Raw genomic sequence first — 19,746 nt, forward strand, 5'->3', positions numbered from 1 at the left:
GGAGTCGACACAGATAAGCAGGCTCAGTAGGCAGTGTCTTTCTTTTTATTTTCATCAAAAATGCTGCTCTGGTGGCGTCAGTGCAAGCCACAAAGAGAAAGCTTCGCCCAAATTTCCGTAACAACCTTATCAAAAGTAGCATTCATTACCGCGCCATTACACCGCAAAACGGCGTCGTTCGGGTTTGTTAGATGAGGTCTTTCTTTGAAGTGCTTCAAATTCATGCGGGTGTTTTGTCACAGCCTCGCTTCTCCACATTTTCGTTCGTACGAGCTCCTAATTTTAAATATTGTCATGAATACTGTGCTGAAAACTGAAAGGGTTCCCAGAACAGAAGCAGTTACACGTTACTGGTGTATTAAAATGCAGCTTATGAAGTGCAAACCAGATATATCAGATGTATAGCCCAGCTGTGCCCAGCCCTCAACGGCTTACATTATCACCCAAAATGCAATGAATCGGTACTGGTATCTCGCAGCATGAATGAATGACGTCAAAGACGGAATTACGAAAAGCGGCTGATATTTCTTTCTTGCAGCGTTTGCTAGTGCCTTGTAGAAGTCACTTGTGACGTCGCGCGAGAAAGCGTGTCGGCGTGGGGTGCGTAATGACTGTGCCTCGAGAGGTTGCGTAGTGTCTCTGCTACAACGTTCCTGAAAAAGTCTTTCTCGCTGTTTCGGTGCGGGCTGGGCAACATTATTTTTCTTTTTCTTTGCCCACACTAATATATGTTTCTGGTATACTTTTTAATGGACGACGCAATGCGTTTTTTTCTTTGAAATCAATAAAAAGAAATGTCATTGTTTTCAAAGCACGTTCTGCATTCATAATTCTTTGCATGGATTCTAGTGTAGCTTCTTGAGTAAATCTGCTTTGCTGTGCGTTTCTTGCCGTTTGCACAGAAAAAAATTACTAATAGGAGCTTTCTAAGGTTAACAATTCCACCAGCTTTTTAGCAGCAAGCTCAATTCATAGTTTCTGTCCTGACACCGTATTCCTCACTCCACAGCGAGCACTGGCACTCCTCTCAAGTGAACGTGGAGAAAAAATTGGCGAACATTGGCACTTCTGTGAAGTTAACATGAACAAAACTTACTACACAAAACTGCCAAACTTCACGACTTCATAGGCAGCTATTAGCTTGCGTCGGCCACTCGTTCCGCGACTTCACAAGCAAAGAGCCGGGTTAATATAGAGATTCTAATTCAATTCTGATAGTTTATTCACTCTCACTCTCTATTACCAGATGCCACGTCCACGTTATCGCCGAGACCTACCAGTCAAAGCCGCGGACGATGATGATGGAATAGAATCAAAATAATCGTTACGTTGTGAAGCCTAGTTTCGTTACGCGCAATGAATATCAGTTTGCCTTGTGATATCCCCAGGCCCTAAGTGGTCCCATGATGGGCCACCTTTTGTATTTGTCCGAGGCGAAGTACTCCCTCACGTTCGGCAGAACCTCGAACCTCTCCAGGTAGTCGCCGATCGCCGGGAACAGCTCCATGGCCTCCGTCTTGAACTCGCGGTGCCAGTCGAGCCCTTCGTAGAGGAGGAAGTCGACGTACGTGAGCCGATCTCCCAGAGCCCACCTCCGACCGGCCAGGTGTCTCTCCCAGGGCTCGAGCATGTCCTTAACGTTTTCGGCGTACGACTTGAGCCCCTCGCGGTAGCGCGGCTGGGTCTTTGCCTCGTAGGCGAGGATGAGGCACAGATCCTGCGCCTGCTTCTCGAGTACGTCCAGTTCCGTGGCCTCTTCATCGTTCCTGGGCCGAAGATGTGAAGAAGTAGGCGTATAAACAGACCAACAACCTTAGACAAATGCTATGCCAAGAAGAATAAATGGGTGAAAAATGAAAGTGTCCTAGCCCGTGAAGAAGCTTGGAGAGTGGCACCAGCCTTACGGGCAATACTTGTGAAGAAAGTGCTGGCACGAAGAGTAGCAAGGAGACACAAGACGACAACAGTCTATATTTTGGTTAGTGAGCGTATGTGCTTCTTGCCACCAATCAGCACATCGCTTTTCAGGTGGCAGGAAGGTTGGTACTGTGATGGATGAGGGTTGTCCTCGGACGCCCACGTCAACAAATTCTGCATACCCATTTCCAGACCGATCGGAATAATTTCGCGGAATAACTGCATTTTGCCGACTAAAGCAAAGCAGAATTTTTAATATGCTTTCTTTTCTTCTTATACTTCCATTTCTTATATTGCTTCCTTTGCTGGTGTAAAACTGCAGCATCCAACATCCAAAAGCTTCTAATTTTACAGAAAAGAATACTTCGTGTAATAACCAACGTGTCATATGACGCATCATCACACCCCTGTATCTGCAATACAAAATAATACCCATAAACCTTCAATCCTTCAAACAGAGGTTCCAAATGAGGCGGCTAAAGCGGTACGAAGTGGTGGATGAAAACAGCCTCCTCTTACCTGGCAGTCAGCCCATACTTCCTGCCCAGGTGGCGAAGGATGGCCACGCTCTGGGTGATCTTGACGTCACTGTCGATATAGTAAGGCAGGTTAGGAAACTTGAGGCCCAGAGCAAACTTATCCCTGAGCCACTGATCCCGTCCGTAGTCCGGTGGTAGACCGTGCTCGTAGCGCTTGTCCTCGAACTGCACGCCCTTGTAGACGAGCAGGTTGCGGATGTACTGTGCAAAACCGCGCACGTCCCAGTAGCCCAGGACAGGAGCCATGCCTTCTGACGTACTTCAATCACGGGTCGTCTAACCTGCGGCCAGAACAGAGCTCGCATCACTACGCGCGCCCGCGGCACCATCCACGGAGTGATCACTGCGGTGAACTGGCATGAAAGGTCATCAAATACTAGCATCTATATCGGGCCAGTATCACACACATCATAGGATATTTTTTTTATTGCGACAGTGTGCCTGCTGGCATAAACGGGATATGTGACTGGTGCTCACTTCAGTAAAAATCGGGACCTTGGTGGGGCTGAAAATGTACCCAATCAGCCGCGCGTCGGAAGTTTAGTGTTTGCGTCAATGTGTCGGCACATTTCATGTAGTACATCTCGGCGCATCCACTTGTCGACACTGGTTGTACTGAGCACGATACCAAGTTAGTTCGGCACATACTGGCAAATACGGGGCTAACACTCGGAGAAATGACTACGGCACCGTTCTACACTCATCGGCTGACCACCCTTTCCACACCTTTACCGAAGATCCTTGCTTCCAGGATTGAATATTCGTTGTTTCTAAAGAGAAGCCGTCTGCGTTCAGCGGGAACATGTTAACGAAGAGGGGTTTCAGGCGAAAAAGAAACGAATGAAAGGATGGGGGCAAACTTTTTATTCGTCAAGTGCCACCGGAATAAACGTAACGGCAAAAAGAGTTTGGAAAACAAAACTGAATGCCGAGCATGAAGTCGTTGTTGTTGTTGTTGTTACCCTATCAAAAGATGGCACATAACCACACTGGAGGATCGGCCAAGAATCGGGTGGCTGTTCTCCTGAACGCAGTTAATAAAAAGGAAAAGCACGTGGGAGCGCAACACTGGTGAATTCTTCCTCATGGACAGAAAAGGGATGAGAGTTTTGATTTCATAATTGTAAGAATAATAAAGAGAGGGATTAAATAATAATGCTTAAGTCAAAATTTAATAATTTACAGAAAAGAAAATTTTGGAACACTTAGAATCTCACCGACTACCTTGCTATCAGGAAATTTAGAACAGCGGTACAAACAGATCAGTGGCTGAACCCAAATGTGGTGGCGCCAAATGATAGCAAGAGCGGGCTGCTCAAACTAAGGCCAAGATGCTGCAAGGGCTCCTCCAGCAACCTTTTTCTCAGAGAGTTGAATCGGCGACAATACAGCCAAAAATGTTCTATAGAATCAGGCTCACGGCAAAATGCACAAAGGGGAGAGAGCGAAAAACCCGACTTGTGTAAATAGAAATTTAGAGGGGGGATGCGGCAGCGCAGCCTCGTCAGTGATACTTCAAGCTGCCGAGAGCAACAAATTTTCCTGTTCCAATAATATTTAGGGTGCTCATAATCAGCCGATGTTAAAAGTGTTGTGTCTTGCGTGGTTAAAAACGCACGTCGGCGAAATCTAGATGCTGTAATACAGGCTGTAACCGGGATGATTGGCAACACGAAGTCATTCAGCACGAAGTCATTCAGCACGAACTCATTCAGCGCAGACAGGTTACCTAAACTTTCTTGTCTTCACCCATCCCTACCCTTCTGCGTGATGTACGTGAGATATGCATAGCTAATTACAAGCAAGATGTGCAGCCTAAAATATCTCCGAGAAAAATCGGTTCTGCCTAATCGTGTCTGGCTAGAGTACGCGAACGTACTTTTATTTCGAGACATTTCTACATGATGAACATTCCACATGGTTCATCAGGCTTGTTGTAGTTGATAGGGCATCCAGTGATGCTGAAAGGAGGGATCGTGATTTATTTTCCTTATCGCAGATGAGTGGTTCGACACCAACAGGTAATCTGGTTCCCGTTAAGTATCGAGTTTCTGGGAGTACGTCCAGAAAGGTTGCGCACTTCCGCTTGCTGAACTTCTTTCCACGACTGCACGGCAGCAAGCCCGAAGCACAACATTACCTGGTCGGCTGTCGTGCTGTAGCAACTATAGCGTTCTTCTGAACTTAACCAAGAGCTACGCCGAAAGTCCGATAGCTCGTTGTGTTTCGGAGCCTAAAGGGGTACTGCTTTAAAATTTCGACGGCTCAGTTATGCACTCCATTGAACGCTGGCTTTTTTAGATCGATCTAAACAACTTCGGGTTTTCCGCAGAACAGCGGAAGACACTGCTTTCGGTCAAATGTTTCTTGGAGCGGTGCGCCCAGCAATGACGTCAGAAACACCGTTCTTTGGAAGCTGTGATATCACCTGCATACGCGCCGAGCCAATAACGCCAATAAAGTGTGAGACGTTCCGGCTAGGCCGCATCAGCGTGCACCCGCTGCAGCCGTTTCGGTGTTACTCGCCACGGATGAAAAGGAAGATGCAGAGTTACAGCGTAGCTTGCACAGAAGCTCATAGGCTCAAAACATGGCGGCTTACGGTGCGGAGCCACCGCCCTCTTCGATGTGTGCGAACAACTAATTAATGGCGGCATAATGAAAAACAACAAGCGCAATCTCTGGTCATGGGATGTTTCTTTTTGCCGGGATAAATAAATCTTCGAACGTCTCGAGGTTTAGCGCTAAACGCGAGAAAGACGAAGCAAGAAGACAGGAGGAGCGCAGACTACGGACGCTATTTTTAATATTCCGCGCTCGTTGTGTCCTCTTCGCCTCTGCCTCCTGCGTCGCGCTGAAGCTCAAGGTGTTAACATGTAAACAGGCCAAACTATTTGTCTTTATGCCCAGAGGTGCTGCTATAGTTATAGCGTCTTGTTTTTCAACCAAAGTGAAAATAAATCAGTTCAAAACAACACACACGATACGGAATACTGGCACAAGAGGATGCTGAACTAACCCACGAGACAAGCGCAAAAGAGAAAAAAACTAGTTGTGTGCTATGCATAAATGGCATGAGAGTGCTGTAAATTACGCTGCAAATTCCCGGTGGAATCAGGGCTGCCTTTTAGAACACAAGGAGGACATACAATTTCACCAATACAATTAAAGGCTATGCCAACCAAATGAAACAAAATCAGTTGCGCACAGAATAAGAAAGCAAGGGAAGGCTTGGGAGAATAAACAAATACGAATAGTGAGCTCGCAGCCAGAGGAAATTTTCAAGAAAGCACTTGCTCTGTAGGAGATTATCCACGAAGCTTTTAATAAACTGACCTCACTAAAGACTGCTCTCTTTCTAATGCACATATACCATTCGCATGTGGGCATGCGACATTTGGCAAAGCGCGTTTTGCAAAGACCATCACGTGTGATGTGCAGCACTCTCTCCTCTAATTTGTAATAATGAGAAGGCAGTACCACGTTGTCACAGCGTATACAGAACTCAACGTGCACAAAACTCTCTTCAGACGCAGGCTTTAGTATTCAGCAACATATAAGTAGCGCAAACGTTCCAGGCACCATTAGCTTCGTATTTGGAAGGGAAGGGCTACAGATTTCTTTGTGAAAGCAGTGCCTGACATTTAGAGGGATAAGATATTTTGGTTTAGGTTTTATATGGTTTGTCCAAAAGCGGCTCAGGCAATGAGGGTCTATGCATACACCAAATCACTACCAAGTCCACGCTAATCATAGCATTTCTTCAGTACGAACACAAATAATTCTCATGCAAAGTTTCACTCAGTACAGTCGAGACAAAACACAATCATTCAGGTCCACTGCAGACGCCAGGATATTAACAGAACTCACTGTCGAAGATGCGCTTTCGTGCAAACCACCAAGCGATCATATTTAAGCAACATCTGACACCTCTGACAGAGACGTCATGACACCTTTTGGCTGGTACGTGCACTCAGTGGCAACAGCGTACCACAGTACTAAGGCGACTGTAACGCCGTGCCGTTGCAATGCGATGCCAGCGGCGCAGCGGCGCACATTGCACATGGCCAGTTTCCTACGGAGCACTAGTTCTTCGCGTGCTGTGCGCTCTTCGTCTCGAACCACACCGTCTTTTCGAAGACAGCAGCGTAAAAGCCGTACAAAGGTCAATTTACATAGGTCGCGAGGGCGGAGCTCCAACGCGGTCTACAACCAAGCGCCAGTGATATCAGTAAAACGGCGGAACTGTAGCGCCAAAATGAACTCTGCGGTCAAACACAAAAAATAGAGAGGTAATTGGTTGCACATCTGCATTTTTAAGGATTTAAATGAGAGCTTTATATACTCCTGGAAAAATGTTCTAATTGTGTGCATTTGGTTGGAAAGTTCAACGCTTTCTTTAATGAAATAACATGCATGTTCACTTTTCCTCACAGCAGGGGCCAGCGACTCTCTGTCTTCCACCTTGACAATTCCGCGGCTTGCTTGCCGCTAGCTGCCCGCTGCCGCAGGCCTTGGCTGCCGTATACCTCGTCATATCGTGACTGCCGTGCGGCTGCCCGCCTTTAACCGTCGTTTATTTCAAGCGGTTGCTTACTTTTTGTCCTCGTGCAATGTTTTCGTCGTCTAAGTGCGCGCGCTTGTTTCCTGCCACACCAGCCAAAGTTCCACTCCTATGGTTATGACGCTGCTTCCTTCGGAAATACGCTGTGGTTTGAGACAATGAGCGCACTGCACACGAAGAACTGAGCATTGCTAGTTAGGGAAGTGTCAGAGAGCTCCTCTGATCGCATCACATTGCAACTGTATATAGATTTTTCTGTCCCTTTGGTACTCACGAAAAGTTTAAATTTGTTTACATGGCTCGATCAGACACCCCTAGATGTGCCATTATTCCGATCTGTGTGTGTTGTGATTTTAAAGTAATAATTTGAATTTGGTTAAAAGCTTGCACTGTTGTCTCTTTTTATGTGGGGTAAACTAAATCGGAACAATTCTGTCACAATCCATTTCTCGCAAACTCGGGTGCTCAAGAAAGGCTCTCAAGTTTTACCTATAACTCTTCCTTTCGGGCATAAAGACAAATAATTGAGCGGGTCGGTATGGTAACACCTTGAATTACAATGCGACACGCGAGGCAAAGACGAAGGAAAAAGTCGCAACGAGCGCGGACTACCAAAGATAGCGCCCGCAGTCTGCGCTTGTCTTCTTCTTCTTCATAGTAAGTTTGGCACATACCCACGCCGGGGGATTGGCCAATGTTCAGTAGATAATCCTAATGAGGTATTTGCGCGGGGAAAAATAAGCGTGAGAGGACTGAATCAAGATAAAAATTTGAAAAGTCAAATGAATTAAAGAAATATGTATTACCAAGAATAGAATCGAGCATTTTTGGTCATGAGATAGAATTTTGTATACAGCCAACAAGGTAATCGATCAGTTGCACTTATGTAATCATGAAGGTATGCGCAGACACTGCTTAACGGAAACCCTTTTACGCTCGCACCGAACGAAAGAAGAATTGCAAGAGACAGAGGGAGTCCTAACCTCAAAAGCGGAACCTCCAAATACCGCTTTCTCTGAACTGCTAACCACCGGCAAGAGATGAGAAAATGATCTATTTTTTCAACTTTCCTCCCTGATACACATAGTATAAGTACAAATTTATCTTTGTATAAGTACAAAAACATCTGTATAAGTACAAAAACATCTGTATAAGTACAAATTTAAGTGAGGCATTCTGGATCGCAGAAGCGTCATTGACACCTCACAAAGCCTTGTCTACTTTCTTTGTCTTTATCCCGTGTGTTGCGCTGAACCTCAAGACCATCCGAGGATTTACTTCTCCCGCCAAAAATATCGTGGCTATGACGTATGGCTTTTTTAAATGACGTCATAATTCTGTTGTTTCCACTCTTCGAAGAGGGCGTTGCATCCGCACCATAGGCCGTATGTTTTGAACGTATGGGCGTCTATGGAGGAAGCGCTACCATGGCGCGAAATGTTACCGTAATGTAGCTATCTCTACAAAATCTCAAGAACTGCGTCGTCTGGTGACGTTGCTATGAAGCTGCCGCGTACTGAATATATTTAGGCCGAACTGCTAGAAAACAGCCACATTCCCCCCCCCCCCCACCCCCCCCCCCCCAACCAAAAAATAACAAGGACTAGTTGTCGCTTTTAACCGAACGTGGGGACAAGAGTGCGCAAAATAAAAGCGAACGCCACCATCTAGTGAGCTATCGCGTCGAAAAATGCAGCGGCAACATGTAATTGTTCCGAAGAGGCCGAGCAGCGTTCCGCCATGTTGTCAATACTGCAGTCGGTAACATGCCCTAGTGTCCGCAAGCCATGGTTTGTGGCTGGACGCGCAACACACGGTGAGGTACATGGCGTTTTGTGCATTCGCGTGAGCTACCAACAAAATTGCTAAGAACGCCCGAAAGTTTCGGGTAGTCGCTGTCACTGGCTGCCCGTCTCCGGAGTGGCAGCTGTGCCCCAGCAAGCGGGGGATGCCCTGCCGGCTTCGGGCAGCTCCACCTATGTGTCCTTTGTTCTGCTGTTTACACGGCTCGACACGGGCGGCAGTCAAGGTCGTAACACATTTCAGCGCTCCCTGAATGCACTTGACGTGCAAGGCTGCGGCTGTGCTGCACAGATAACAGATTTCGAGGTCTCGCTTGTCTATGAACAAACGCACCGTAACTCCTTTTGCAAGAAATGTTGCAACTGAAGATTCCTGCGTACTGGCGAAAGTATGATGCTGAAGCGCAGGTTACTACCATGAATATGAGGTGCCGAAAGCAGTAAGTTGAGTTATGATCGTACAGAGAGCGTCTTGTAATACTGCCCCATGATCACGAGCCTAACTTCAGACTGGGTCCACTTGGCCACAGGGATACTGCCGGAGTTGAAGTATACCCTGTGATCCTTACATCAGTCTTAGCTACCGGGTAAAGTTAACTATGAGCAAACTGTTGGCCCGATGTTGCTGATAATGTTAATGTTAATGGTGACAGGGCAGCATTCTAAAACTGCCTGGAGCTTCCATGACGCCCAGGACAGAGGAGAGAGATGTCACATCCGCGACGACGAACGCAGGGTATCTGCACAAGTGGGGACTGGCTTGGAGTCTGGCACAAGTGGGAACATGTTGACGCTACCATCACGAGAAGTCCTGGAGGAAGTGGTTCTATTCCGAGCGCGTCTATCGCAGGAAGGTACTCTCTTTGGAGCACCACGGTTCACAAAAGTGGCTGAAAGGCAAGACCTCAAGGACTCTCCGAGAAGGTTGTTCTCAAGCACAACGCTCTGACTGTAAGATGAAAGCCAAGGCTGGTACCAGCATCATTAGGAGCTCGACAAAGATATCGATGGCTGACACCTTCGAATGCCTTCTAATGATTGATGAAGTAAAAAATGCAGTAAATTTAATAATGCGAGCGAAGAGGAAAAGATACCTCATGAAAAACACTCCGGCCATATGGATCGACCTTGAACACAAAAAGCCTACTACATGTCAGGAATATTGCCTATAAATTGAGTGATTTTCATGAACGGGCACCTTCCTATGAGCTTGAAGTGATACTTCAGAAACGTGACTGGGCGCCATGTTCGTAAGTTAGTGCGTATTGTTTAGTCTTTACGAAGGACAAAGATTAAAGCTTCCCTCTGACTTTCTGTGAGAGTCTTTTCAGTTAGAAGTACGTTCACTTATCACGACAAAGGTGCCTCCAGAAGTCGACGTACATCTCAATAGTGAGACTTCCTTACACCAGGATTACGACTATGCTAAATTAGCTTAACAGCTGCAGATTCAACCCCCCATTATGGAAGTGTTAATACATGCACCGGTTCTAAGAGTCCCACGAAAGGAAGGAGACCGCAGAGAAAGCAAGGGCTGCAGACTGTTCTAATAAACGTACGTGCCAGGTCGATAACAATCCTAGTGCTTCAATGACGCATGCCGATGCTGCTCAGCTTGGGCGCGAAATGCTTAGTATCCGTACGTACTAGGCGGCGACGTAAGAGGCGCCTCCTGCACCAAGTTTCCGTCTCCCACCGCTCAGTACACGCTATCAGCCGCAGCCTGTGCCAGCAGTGTCCGAGCAGAGTACGAAATTCCTTCTTGGGCATGGCATATGCCGTGATCACACTAAAGCCGTTCGACTGTGGCATGATGAGCAGAATGGCCTCGGAGAGAACTCTGATCGCTTCGCGCTTCTCCCACGTGTGCTCCATACACAACCACCTGAAGCGCTGACGGACTGTTAATCGTCTTAACACAATCCTAGGAAAACATAAATACATGAATCGCCGACCAAAGGCTTGTGTCAATAAACGACGTTTCGGCTTCCTTACGGAAGCCTTGTTCACTGAAGGCTTTATTAAAAATAAAAAACCCGGCTCTTAAATACGTTTCAATAATCGTCCGAGGCATCTTGCATACACTGGCGGGAGATTGCCGTCATTGCGATTAAGTGTTTTTTTAGTCGTTTGTATCGCCAGCGACTCAAAATATTGGCGTGTAAGCCCGTTTCTTTCTTTGGCGATAATAGAGGCCTCATTCCAGCAGATACGATGTTTTGCTGATACGGCATGCTCCGCAAGAGCGTTGGCAACTACTTTTTGGCTTTCTACGTTTTTCTTGTGCTCTTTCAGGCGCCTTCGAAAATTCCCGCTTTCGCCTATGTATACATATTCGCACTCAGCACAAGGGATCCGGTACACCACGCCCGGGAATTTTTCATTTTCCAGCGACAAAAATTAAAGGTGCACTGAAGTCTCCTTACGTACGGAAATGCAAAAGCATTTTGAGTTCCGTTGTCTCCTCTGTTACTTAGTGATGTAAGTAATCGTTGATGGCAAATATTTATTTAATAATCAATAAATGAATGAAATCCTAATCCTATCCTAATCAGGACTACGAAGGTTAGGGTTAAGATATGTAGCTATAATGAGAGCAACCTCTTGTGGCCGGTTACCATTCACAGGAGACTCCTCGTGTGCAAAGGAGTTGCCATCAATTCTGAGCAGCCATAAGAATAACCATGTCAATACGGTTAAGGAGACGAAGCGCAGACCTCCTCACCTGAGGCAATATCTACATTCGAGTCTGAGTAGCTGCTGTCCATGCGATGAGTGTCGGATAGAAGAATGGCGCCGCAGGAGAGCCTTGGACGACCAAACACTTGGGAGAGGCCCGGTCGACAGCAGAATGGAGACCGGGTCTGAGTCGAAGGCAGACTGCTCCACCCCGAGCCGAGCTGCGGCACTGCTGCGCTTGCGACGCTTCTGAGTGAGAGCGCACCGAACGCGCCGCTCTTTTGTTTCCGTGGGAGGACCGCAGCCGCCGGAGCGGCCTTGTCAAAGGATGCAGCAGTACACTTTAGCTGGAATGCAGGAGCCTTCTCAGAAACTGGTCCCGCGAGAGCAGTGTACTTCTCAGCGCTATAAAAAGCGACGGCACCGATAGCCTTGGGCGCTGCGCCGACCTCTGCCTTCTCCTTTCCCACGATGACGGCTTATCTCTCTGTGCTGTCGGTGCTTCCGGGTTATATATCAGCGCGCGTAGAAAGAGCACCGTTGGATTGCCTTGCCTTGACTGTGTATCGTTCGTTTAATTTTGCGTGATGAAAACAAAACAGTTCATAGTTGAGCTCCGGTGCTGTGTTACGTCTTTGGATCTTCTCGTTTTAATGCGAAAGCACTTCTTGCTTCAAGAGTGGCGAGGACGCGATGTGTCACACGGGCTGTGGACAGGAAATGTGGACAGAGCATGTCCTCATGATCTGTTGATCATCCAGTAAAAGTGCAATTATGATTTTAATGATTAATAATTATTGGTTCGAAAGTGTGACCGAATTCTAATATGAAACGTTTAATTAAAAAATAGGTTAATTAACTTCGCTAAATAGAGCGAGTAATTCACGAAATTGGTGAATTATTAGTAATTCCCCCGAATCGAACTAACACATTTAATTGATTGTTAGTTACTGAAACTAATTAGTAATCAATAATTGGTATGAATTAATCGATAAAAGCAGTAATTCATATTCAACTCAACAATTTCATTCATTTATTGTTTATTAAATAAATATTTGCCATCAACGATTACTTACATTACTAAGTAACAGAGGAGGCAACGGAACTCAATATGCTTTTGCATTTCCGTACGTAAGGAGTCTTCAGTGCACCTTTAATTTTTGTCGCGCTGCTAAGTATGAAACCTTACCGCTGCACAAATGGAGCCGATTGCGTTGTCTTAGAAAAATAATGTATTGCCTTGTCTTTTATTTTAATATCTTATTTGCCAGTTTAGACGACGTTGGTCTATTTGCCAAACTCAAAACATCTTTGTACCTCACCATTATTCACTCTTCATGCAGTGAACACAGACAGCCCTTAGTAGAACAGCACTTCATCATTTATCAGCTTCTAACATTACTTCTAGATGCACCTCAGCCCAAAACCAATGCCACTTTGTTACACAACTTGTTTTTTATATTTTAATGCGTTTATTTTTTTTTCTGCACCTCTCTCCTTCCACCTTTCTATCCCAAATGCACCTCCCTACACAGAGCAGCATGACAGTGATTTTTAAATTCCGGCTGAACTGTCTGCTTTCCATTAAATGGTTCCTCTCCCTCTTGGAATGAATGACACGGATCAATCGAATTGATCACAGTGTGCTCCAGGAGATGCGACAGGTGGGCGGGCTGCGGTGATCGTGAAAGGAAAGGCGAATGGAGCGAGGCATAAGGCGACCAAAATAAGCTCTTTTCCCACGCCTACAAGGTCATGACTGTTGAAGACATATCGTTTGTAGAAAAGGGGAGCTCTGAAAGAGCTCTCTCCGGGGGTAGCTGAGATCGAGGTGCAGTATGTGTGTCGTGCACGAGAAGACCCCATAGTTTCCTAAGCATTGCGGGAAAGGCGAATTGGATCCGGGGAGTTCCCGGGTTCGAACCCGACCTTGGCGGCTGCGTTTTTATGGAGGAAAAACGCTAGGGCGCCCGTGTGCTGTGCGATGTCAGTGCACGTTAAAGATCCCCAGGTGGTCGAAATTATTCCGGAGCCCTCCACTACGGCACCTCTCACTTCCTTTCTTCTTTCACTGCCTCCTTTATCCCTTCCCTTACGGCGCGGTTCAGGTGTCCAACGGTATATGAGAGAGATACCGCGCCATTTCCTTTCCCCCAAAACCAATTATTATTATCATTATCATTATTATTTTTATTATTATTATTATTATTATTATTATTATTATTATTATTATTATTATTATTATTATTATTATTATTATTATTATTATTATTATTATTATTATTATTATTATTATTATTATACATCGCACGCGAAACACTGCTCGTTTTGTGATCCGTTGGGCACTTTGCACGCGCGTTCTCCGAAGGAATGTTTTGAAAGTATAAAGCCCACTTCGTCGGGCAGGGATAGGCTTTTCCGAAAACCTCCAATTTGTAAATATGTGGCGAGTGAGGAGAGTCCTGAGGGCAACCATACACTCTCTTGTACACTGAACGCACTCTCAAGTACTCAAAATGAACCTCTATGTCTAAAACCTTAATTAGCGGATCACATATAAGCAATCAAATGCAGGGCTACTATTGAAACTACAAACCTTTCGAGCCCCAAAATTTCCAGCAGAATAAATGGTGATTAGGATTCAGATCATCAATTGTATATGGACCGCGACGGAAATGCCGCTCCATCGCGGATTCGGACAGCTGCTCGGGATCGCCAATTGGAATGCACTATTGAATGTGCATGTCTGCAAAGAATCGGTCCGCGTTGATATCATGAATAACGTAAATTCTATGTCGAAATCGGCATACTTTACCTGGGCGTTCAAACCCTTTTTTAAAGACACGTGATTCATTTTAGGGCCCTTTCATCGATGAAGGGCAAGATATCATTGCTGGTCTCACGGTTGCTCTTTCCTGCGGTTAATAATTTCTCACCTAGTCCCCTTCGTTTCATAATTATTTGCTGTCTTTATTCCGTCCTGCCTTCGTCAGAATATTTACACTTCATTTGTATCGCCGTGAAGCTGCGGGATGTTTACTGATGCTCAAAACCACTGGCACGCGGCTCTGTTTGTTACGAGACTGGGGACGAGATTTACGCGGAATGTGTATAGCCACACGCAACTGGTTCTGTTATTGGGGACAATAGTGAATGACTGCCACTCCTTACCTCGAAAGTCCTTCGTCAGCACTGAAGGAAGGTACGTGCGCTTCATTCATTCAAAACACGGTCGAGGGTGGTATAAATGCGGTAAGGCGAAAACGCAGTCTTTTTTTATATAAATATTCCAAGACCTTCTTTCACAAGACGGAAAAAACGGCCACGAAAGAGGTACCATCTACTGCAAATGTTTGCATTCCACCACACCGTGCATCATGACTGTACGTCTCTACAAAAACAACACTGATACGGCTGTTTTAAACCCATCTACAAAGTAAAGAAATTCATACAATTCATCTCGGTTAATTATCTAGTTAGGCAAAGTTTAAGAAATACTTTGAACAGGCTCCGGCAAGAAAAAATTCACACGGACACCTCTATAGGGACATTGGTTCTCAGATCCTGACGAGAAACTCAGTTTGCGTAGAACATAGACCTAGTGTCCCCCTCGGAGGACAAGCGCTGTGGCGCCACATCTGAAGAGCGCAGAGATCTCGTTCCGTAAGGAAGACAACATGGCGGGAATCAGCACGAGAACATTTTACATGCGACGGAGAGGTACGACGCTCGTTACGATTGAAAACTGTTATGATGGGAACTGTATTCGATCTGTCTTGAATCGCTATGGCTTAAAGAACGTTTCAGTGCAGTTCATTGTGAAAGACCTTAGTTTTCTGCCACCTGCGGTACACTAAAAGAAATGTCTCTGCACGGGGAGATTGGTTCCCAGTCCAGCCAGTTCTTGATTGCTTCCGGGTGATGAAATGTTTTTATGCGTTGCATATTGCAATCACTCAGTTCAGCCCTTGGGCGCGGCCGGGCAGCCACCAAACCACGTGACGTGACATCACAACAGCCGGAGGAAAAGCTGGGCCCCAACTCGCGCGGTCGCGCGCGGCCGCAGCCACCACCTGACTCCCACTCCTCCCACTAGGGGCGCTGCGCCGGCGCGTGACGTCACGGAGGAAAAGCTGGGCCCCAACTCGCGCGGTCGCGCGCGTCCGCAGCCACCACCTGACTCCCGCTCCTCCCGCTAGGGGCGCTGCGCTATGATTGACGTCACGGCATACGTATAAAAGAGCTGCGTTCCTTCGCCGGGACAGTCTTATACCCCTGTCACACGGGCATTTCGAGGGCCTTCGAACCGATAGTCCATCGACTCAAAGGCGATCGAGCGCTGCTACACGGGCAGTTTCAATGGCGATCGAGTCAATAGCCTATCGAGTCAACGGAGCAGCACGGAACTCCATCGAGATATGCAACGCATTCTTGGCTTAACCAAGCTAAGCCTGGCCATTTTTTTTTCAAAATGGGCAGCTTAGAAATTAAAACACGTTTGGTGTTTGTTTCAGCCCTGCCTATTAGCAATGCCGAAGAGATCTGGAGGTCAATTTGTGAGCGTGATAACTCCGATATGTCTGACTCTGAAACTAAAGAAGCGGATAATGATGCATACGACTGTGATACTGAGGAGTACACTGATGCCTCAGCTGGCAGTTACAGTGAACAACCAACCCCTCAAACTTCACAGCCACGTGTTTTCCGGAGAGAAGCGAGTTCAGATTCAGATGATGATTACCATGATCTACAAACCGGGGCATACAGCTCATTTTTTAATTATGAACAATACACATTTGGTTCTTTCAAGACCCGAGTGGCGTGGCATTCTCACAGCGTTTGAGGATGTCTAGAAGAGTATAGGAATATTCTGAACTACATAAGAGATACACAGGTAGAAACCCAAGTGTCCCTTTAGGGATCGAGACATGTATTTCCAGCCAAGCGTAGATTGCGATAACTGAAACTGAAGTTGATGCATGTTCGGAGGTTCAAAATAGAAAACATCATATGTGAAATAAACATTTTCGCTCGCACGGTTCTTCTCAGGTCTGAGGAGGTTATGTGCCTGCAATGGGATCGCATATGAAGCTGTACATACCTCTCCAACGGATGTGACGTCACTTCCGTTCTGATGGCGTCTCTTCCTTCCATCCAATAGAAACAATCCGGTCTTGTGACGTCACTTCCCAACAACCAATGGGCGAGTTTCATGACCGACGGAACATTTTGGCCACATGAGGTTTCTAATGCTACCGCACTGTTTTGTCGTTGCTCTCACGCATCTGCGGCGCACCACTTTTTTAAGCCTTGGCTCAAGTAACGAGTAAAAGTTAATGAAAAACTGACGGTCTCACGAGCCACTCATGGCTTGTGAGACTGCGGTTGTTCTTCCCGAGCAACCTCTCGTGGTCAATCATTAACAGAACTGTCACTTGCCACGGTGGGCAGTTCGCTCACAATCCGGTGGGTATGCTGCCAGGTGTATGCAGTCGAGCCCACTTATAGCGGCCGCAGATATAACGAACGCTTTCTTATTTTAAACGATTGCGGTGCTACCGTCAAAATATGTATTAGGTCAACGGCAACTCGTCTCAGATACAACGAAGAACTTTGGCTTCACCACTCGGTTACAGCGAAGGAGGAGGCGCCTTAAACTACCCCCTCAAGCTTGAAGAACTTGCGGTTCCGGCAAGCGCAAAGTTCGAAGAATGTCTCTCAGCCCCTGCACCACCGCCCCGGAAAGAGCATGTCGACCCAAAAAAGCAATAAAAAGACGGCATTCAAAGAGTAGCTAAGCGCCGGCCGAGTGCTCGCCGATGAGCTACGAAGTCAATCATTGCCTCCATGTTCGCCGGTTGTGCAAAAACAGCGTAAGTGTTAGCAGAAGCGCCGTGGGTGCCAGCAGGGGCGTCTGCTCCATGCATATGTTGGTGAGTTGCGCAACCATGGGTTCCCGGGCATCCGCAGAGACATCTCCACAGGGGGATGATGGTGAGCAGTGCTCCACCGCAGACCTGAGCACCCGCGTCTCGGTTGTGCGCGGCTTAGCCGTGTCCAGGCAAAAGCGAATCCTGGTGGCTGAGCACGCGCCGAGTGATTGGACCTTTACGGCCCCTAGGCAAACGCAACACTCCACTTTGGCCCCCGCTTCCCATAGACGGGACCCCAGCATTGACCCGCTCGGCGAAAAAAAGCCGCTTGCCGTTTCCTATCCCTATATCCACTCTTAGTTTTCCTATCGCCTTTCTCCCACCTGTCCTGTCATCTTACTCCGTCCTTATTTTCTTATTTTCTGGGCAGCGAGGGTTAACCCTGTGCGTATAGGTCTACCTAGGCCCCCATGCGCATAGTTATAGCGGCCGAGTATGGTTATTGTGTTTAACACATTTGGCTCCATGGTTGGCGACCAGCCCAGCTGCCGAATACCAAGCATAAATTTATGCGGAACAAAAAACTCCCTCCGATCGACCCTTGAGAAGGGTTCGCACCGATGCAAGCCACTTGCTAACTCAAAAAGCAGCGGAAAGCTTTCCAAGGCTTTTCATTGTGCATTCAACGGCTTAAGAACGGGTAGCAAACCTATCCGCCATCACCACTACAAAGGCAATAAAAAACTCTGTGGAAAAAATTACAAACCCGAGAAGCAGCGATCAGGAGACCTTCTCGTTTAAATCGAGAGGAAAGATCAAAGCAGCAAATTCCTATTCTTGAAGAAAATTGGTGTACTGGACGTGCAAGTGACACCCCACCGTACCCTACACTACTCGAACGGAGTCATATCCGAGAGTGATATGTTGCAAATCCCAGACGGAGAGATAGAGGAAGATCCTGCTAGCAAGGAGTAATTACAGCCCGTAGAATTACAATAACAAGGAACAACTCTGGGATAAAGTCAAAGCACGTTATCCTGACATTCAGTACTACAACTGTGCCAGACTCAATTCATGCAGCGTACTTGAACTGCAAAGTACACCCCTATGTGCCGAAGCTGAGGCGGTGCTTCAAATTCCAGCGCTTTGAAGACAGCTCGCTGGCTTGCGGGGGCAAACCAAGATGTTTCACGTGCGGAGATGAACGCGGAGAAAAGAGATGCAAACCGCACCTCTAATTGGGCCAACTGCAGCGGTGAACACGGCGCATACTCTACAGTTCACGCCCAATGTGCAAAAAAAGAGAAAGAAATAATCACTCCGAAAACAAAATCAACCATAACTTACCCCGAGGCAACAAAGAAAGTCATCTTCCAAGAGAAGGGCACTTTCACTGACGCGGTGAAGCGGGGACCGCAACCACCTTCAGTGTCGGTCGGCATGCAAGTCGAGCTGCTGGACTGGACGTGGTGTCGACATCCAGGTCCCCACACTGTTCACAAAATCCCGTGGAAAAGGTGAAAGGCCAGAAAATCTCGATGGAAGATCATGCGATCTCTGCAGGAAGTCCTCTCTCGCCGTAATCGGCTGAGGCCTCTTTCGAGACAGGCACTAAGCGCCGAACCGCTGAATTGCGCCTACCTCAACATGACTATGCAGGCAACAGCTGCTCCAATGGCTTTGACTTCAGGAGCGAAGCCTGGTGCAGCTGTGGCACCGACAAGGGGGCACACGAAGGCCATGTACCGGCCCTAGTGACCAAGAAGCATCCTCCACGTATTCCGTACAGGATATGGAGGTTACAGTAAGCCTAACGACATATTATCTACCGATGGGCCGACGCCTCTCCGCCGGCTGCGGCAGCAAAGCCACAAAAACCTGTCACTTGGCCGGTAAGTACAACGTGAGAGAATCCTTACAACTCGGTACATTAGTTTGAAAGTTTGAATCTTGTTCCTCCTCATAGATTCCGTGCGTTTTTTATGTTTGATTTATTTAAATTATGGCCACTTCATTACTTAAATGGAACTGTCGTGGTGCAAGGCATAATTACGACGATACCTGTATATTACTGAAGGATCACCATCCATATGTGTTCTGCCTTCAGGAAGTTTTATTAAACAATCCACATAAAAATCTTTTCAAACACTACACAATTTTTCGTAAGAACCGCATTGGTTATAAGCTGGTGGTGGTGTGGCCATCATCGCTAACTCTGGTGTAACCCGTAGCCAAGCACGGTGGGAAGAACTTCCCGCCCTTTTGTCTCTGGCAAAAAATAAACAACAGTTTTAGCTTCCTTTTAAACACCGCCTTCTCAATTCAAATTTTAGTCCGTATTTATCATATTTGGATCCTATTTATTTATTCCA

The 19,746-nt window shown here is 46.7% G+C and overlaps 2 protein-coding genes across 4 annotated transcripts in view; one reads left to right on the forward strand and one right to left on the reverse strand.

Moving 5' to 3' along the window:
- Positions 1 to 35: 35 nt before the first annotated feature.
- The window catches only part of LOC144121804 (glutathione S-transferase Mu 4-like), a 21,431-nt gene continuing 1,720 nt past the window's right edge, over positions 36 to 19,746 (reverse strand). Inside the window, exons 2-4 of one of the 3 annotated variants that reach the window (XM_077655201.1) lie at positions 18,722 to 18,866; positions 2,437 to 2,737; positions 36 to 1,766 (exon numbers count right to left, since the gene is read on the reverse strand). In XM_077655201.1, the coding sequence (XP_077511327.1) occupies positions 1,364 to 1,766; positions 2,437 to 2,702 (669 nt within the window). In that variant the 5' untranslated portion in view covers positions 2,703 to 2,737; positions 18,722 to 18,866 and the 3' untranslated portion in view covers positions 36 to 1,363. Of the gene's footprint in view, positions 1,767 to 2,436; positions 2,738 to 11,547; positions 11,887 to 18,721; positions 18,867 to 19,746 lie in introns of those variants that run through there. The other 2 variants (XM_077655200.1, XM_077655202.1) reach the window with 2 other exon arrangements.
- Positions 17,450 to 19,746, forward strand: part of LOC144120072 (glutathione S-transferase-like) — a 41,596-nt gene continuing 39,299 nt past the window's right edge. The window contains exons 1-2 of the mRNA XM_077652538.1: positions 17,450 to 17,495; positions 19,034 to 19,178. Of these exons, the coding sequence (XP_077508664.1) occupies positions 17,450 to 17,495; positions 19,034 to 19,178 (191 nt within the window). The remainder of the gene's footprint in view (positions 17,496 to 19,033; positions 19,179 to 19,746) is intronic.

The sequence above is a fragment of the Amblyomma americanum genome, chromosome 2 (assembly GCF_052857255.1).
Source record: "Amblyomma americanum isolate KBUSLIRL-KWMA chromosome 2, ASM5285725v1, whole genome shotgun sequence".
Taxonomy (NCBI): Eukaryota; Metazoa; Arthropoda; class Arachnida; order Ixodida; family Ixodidae; genus Amblyomma; species Amblyomma americanum.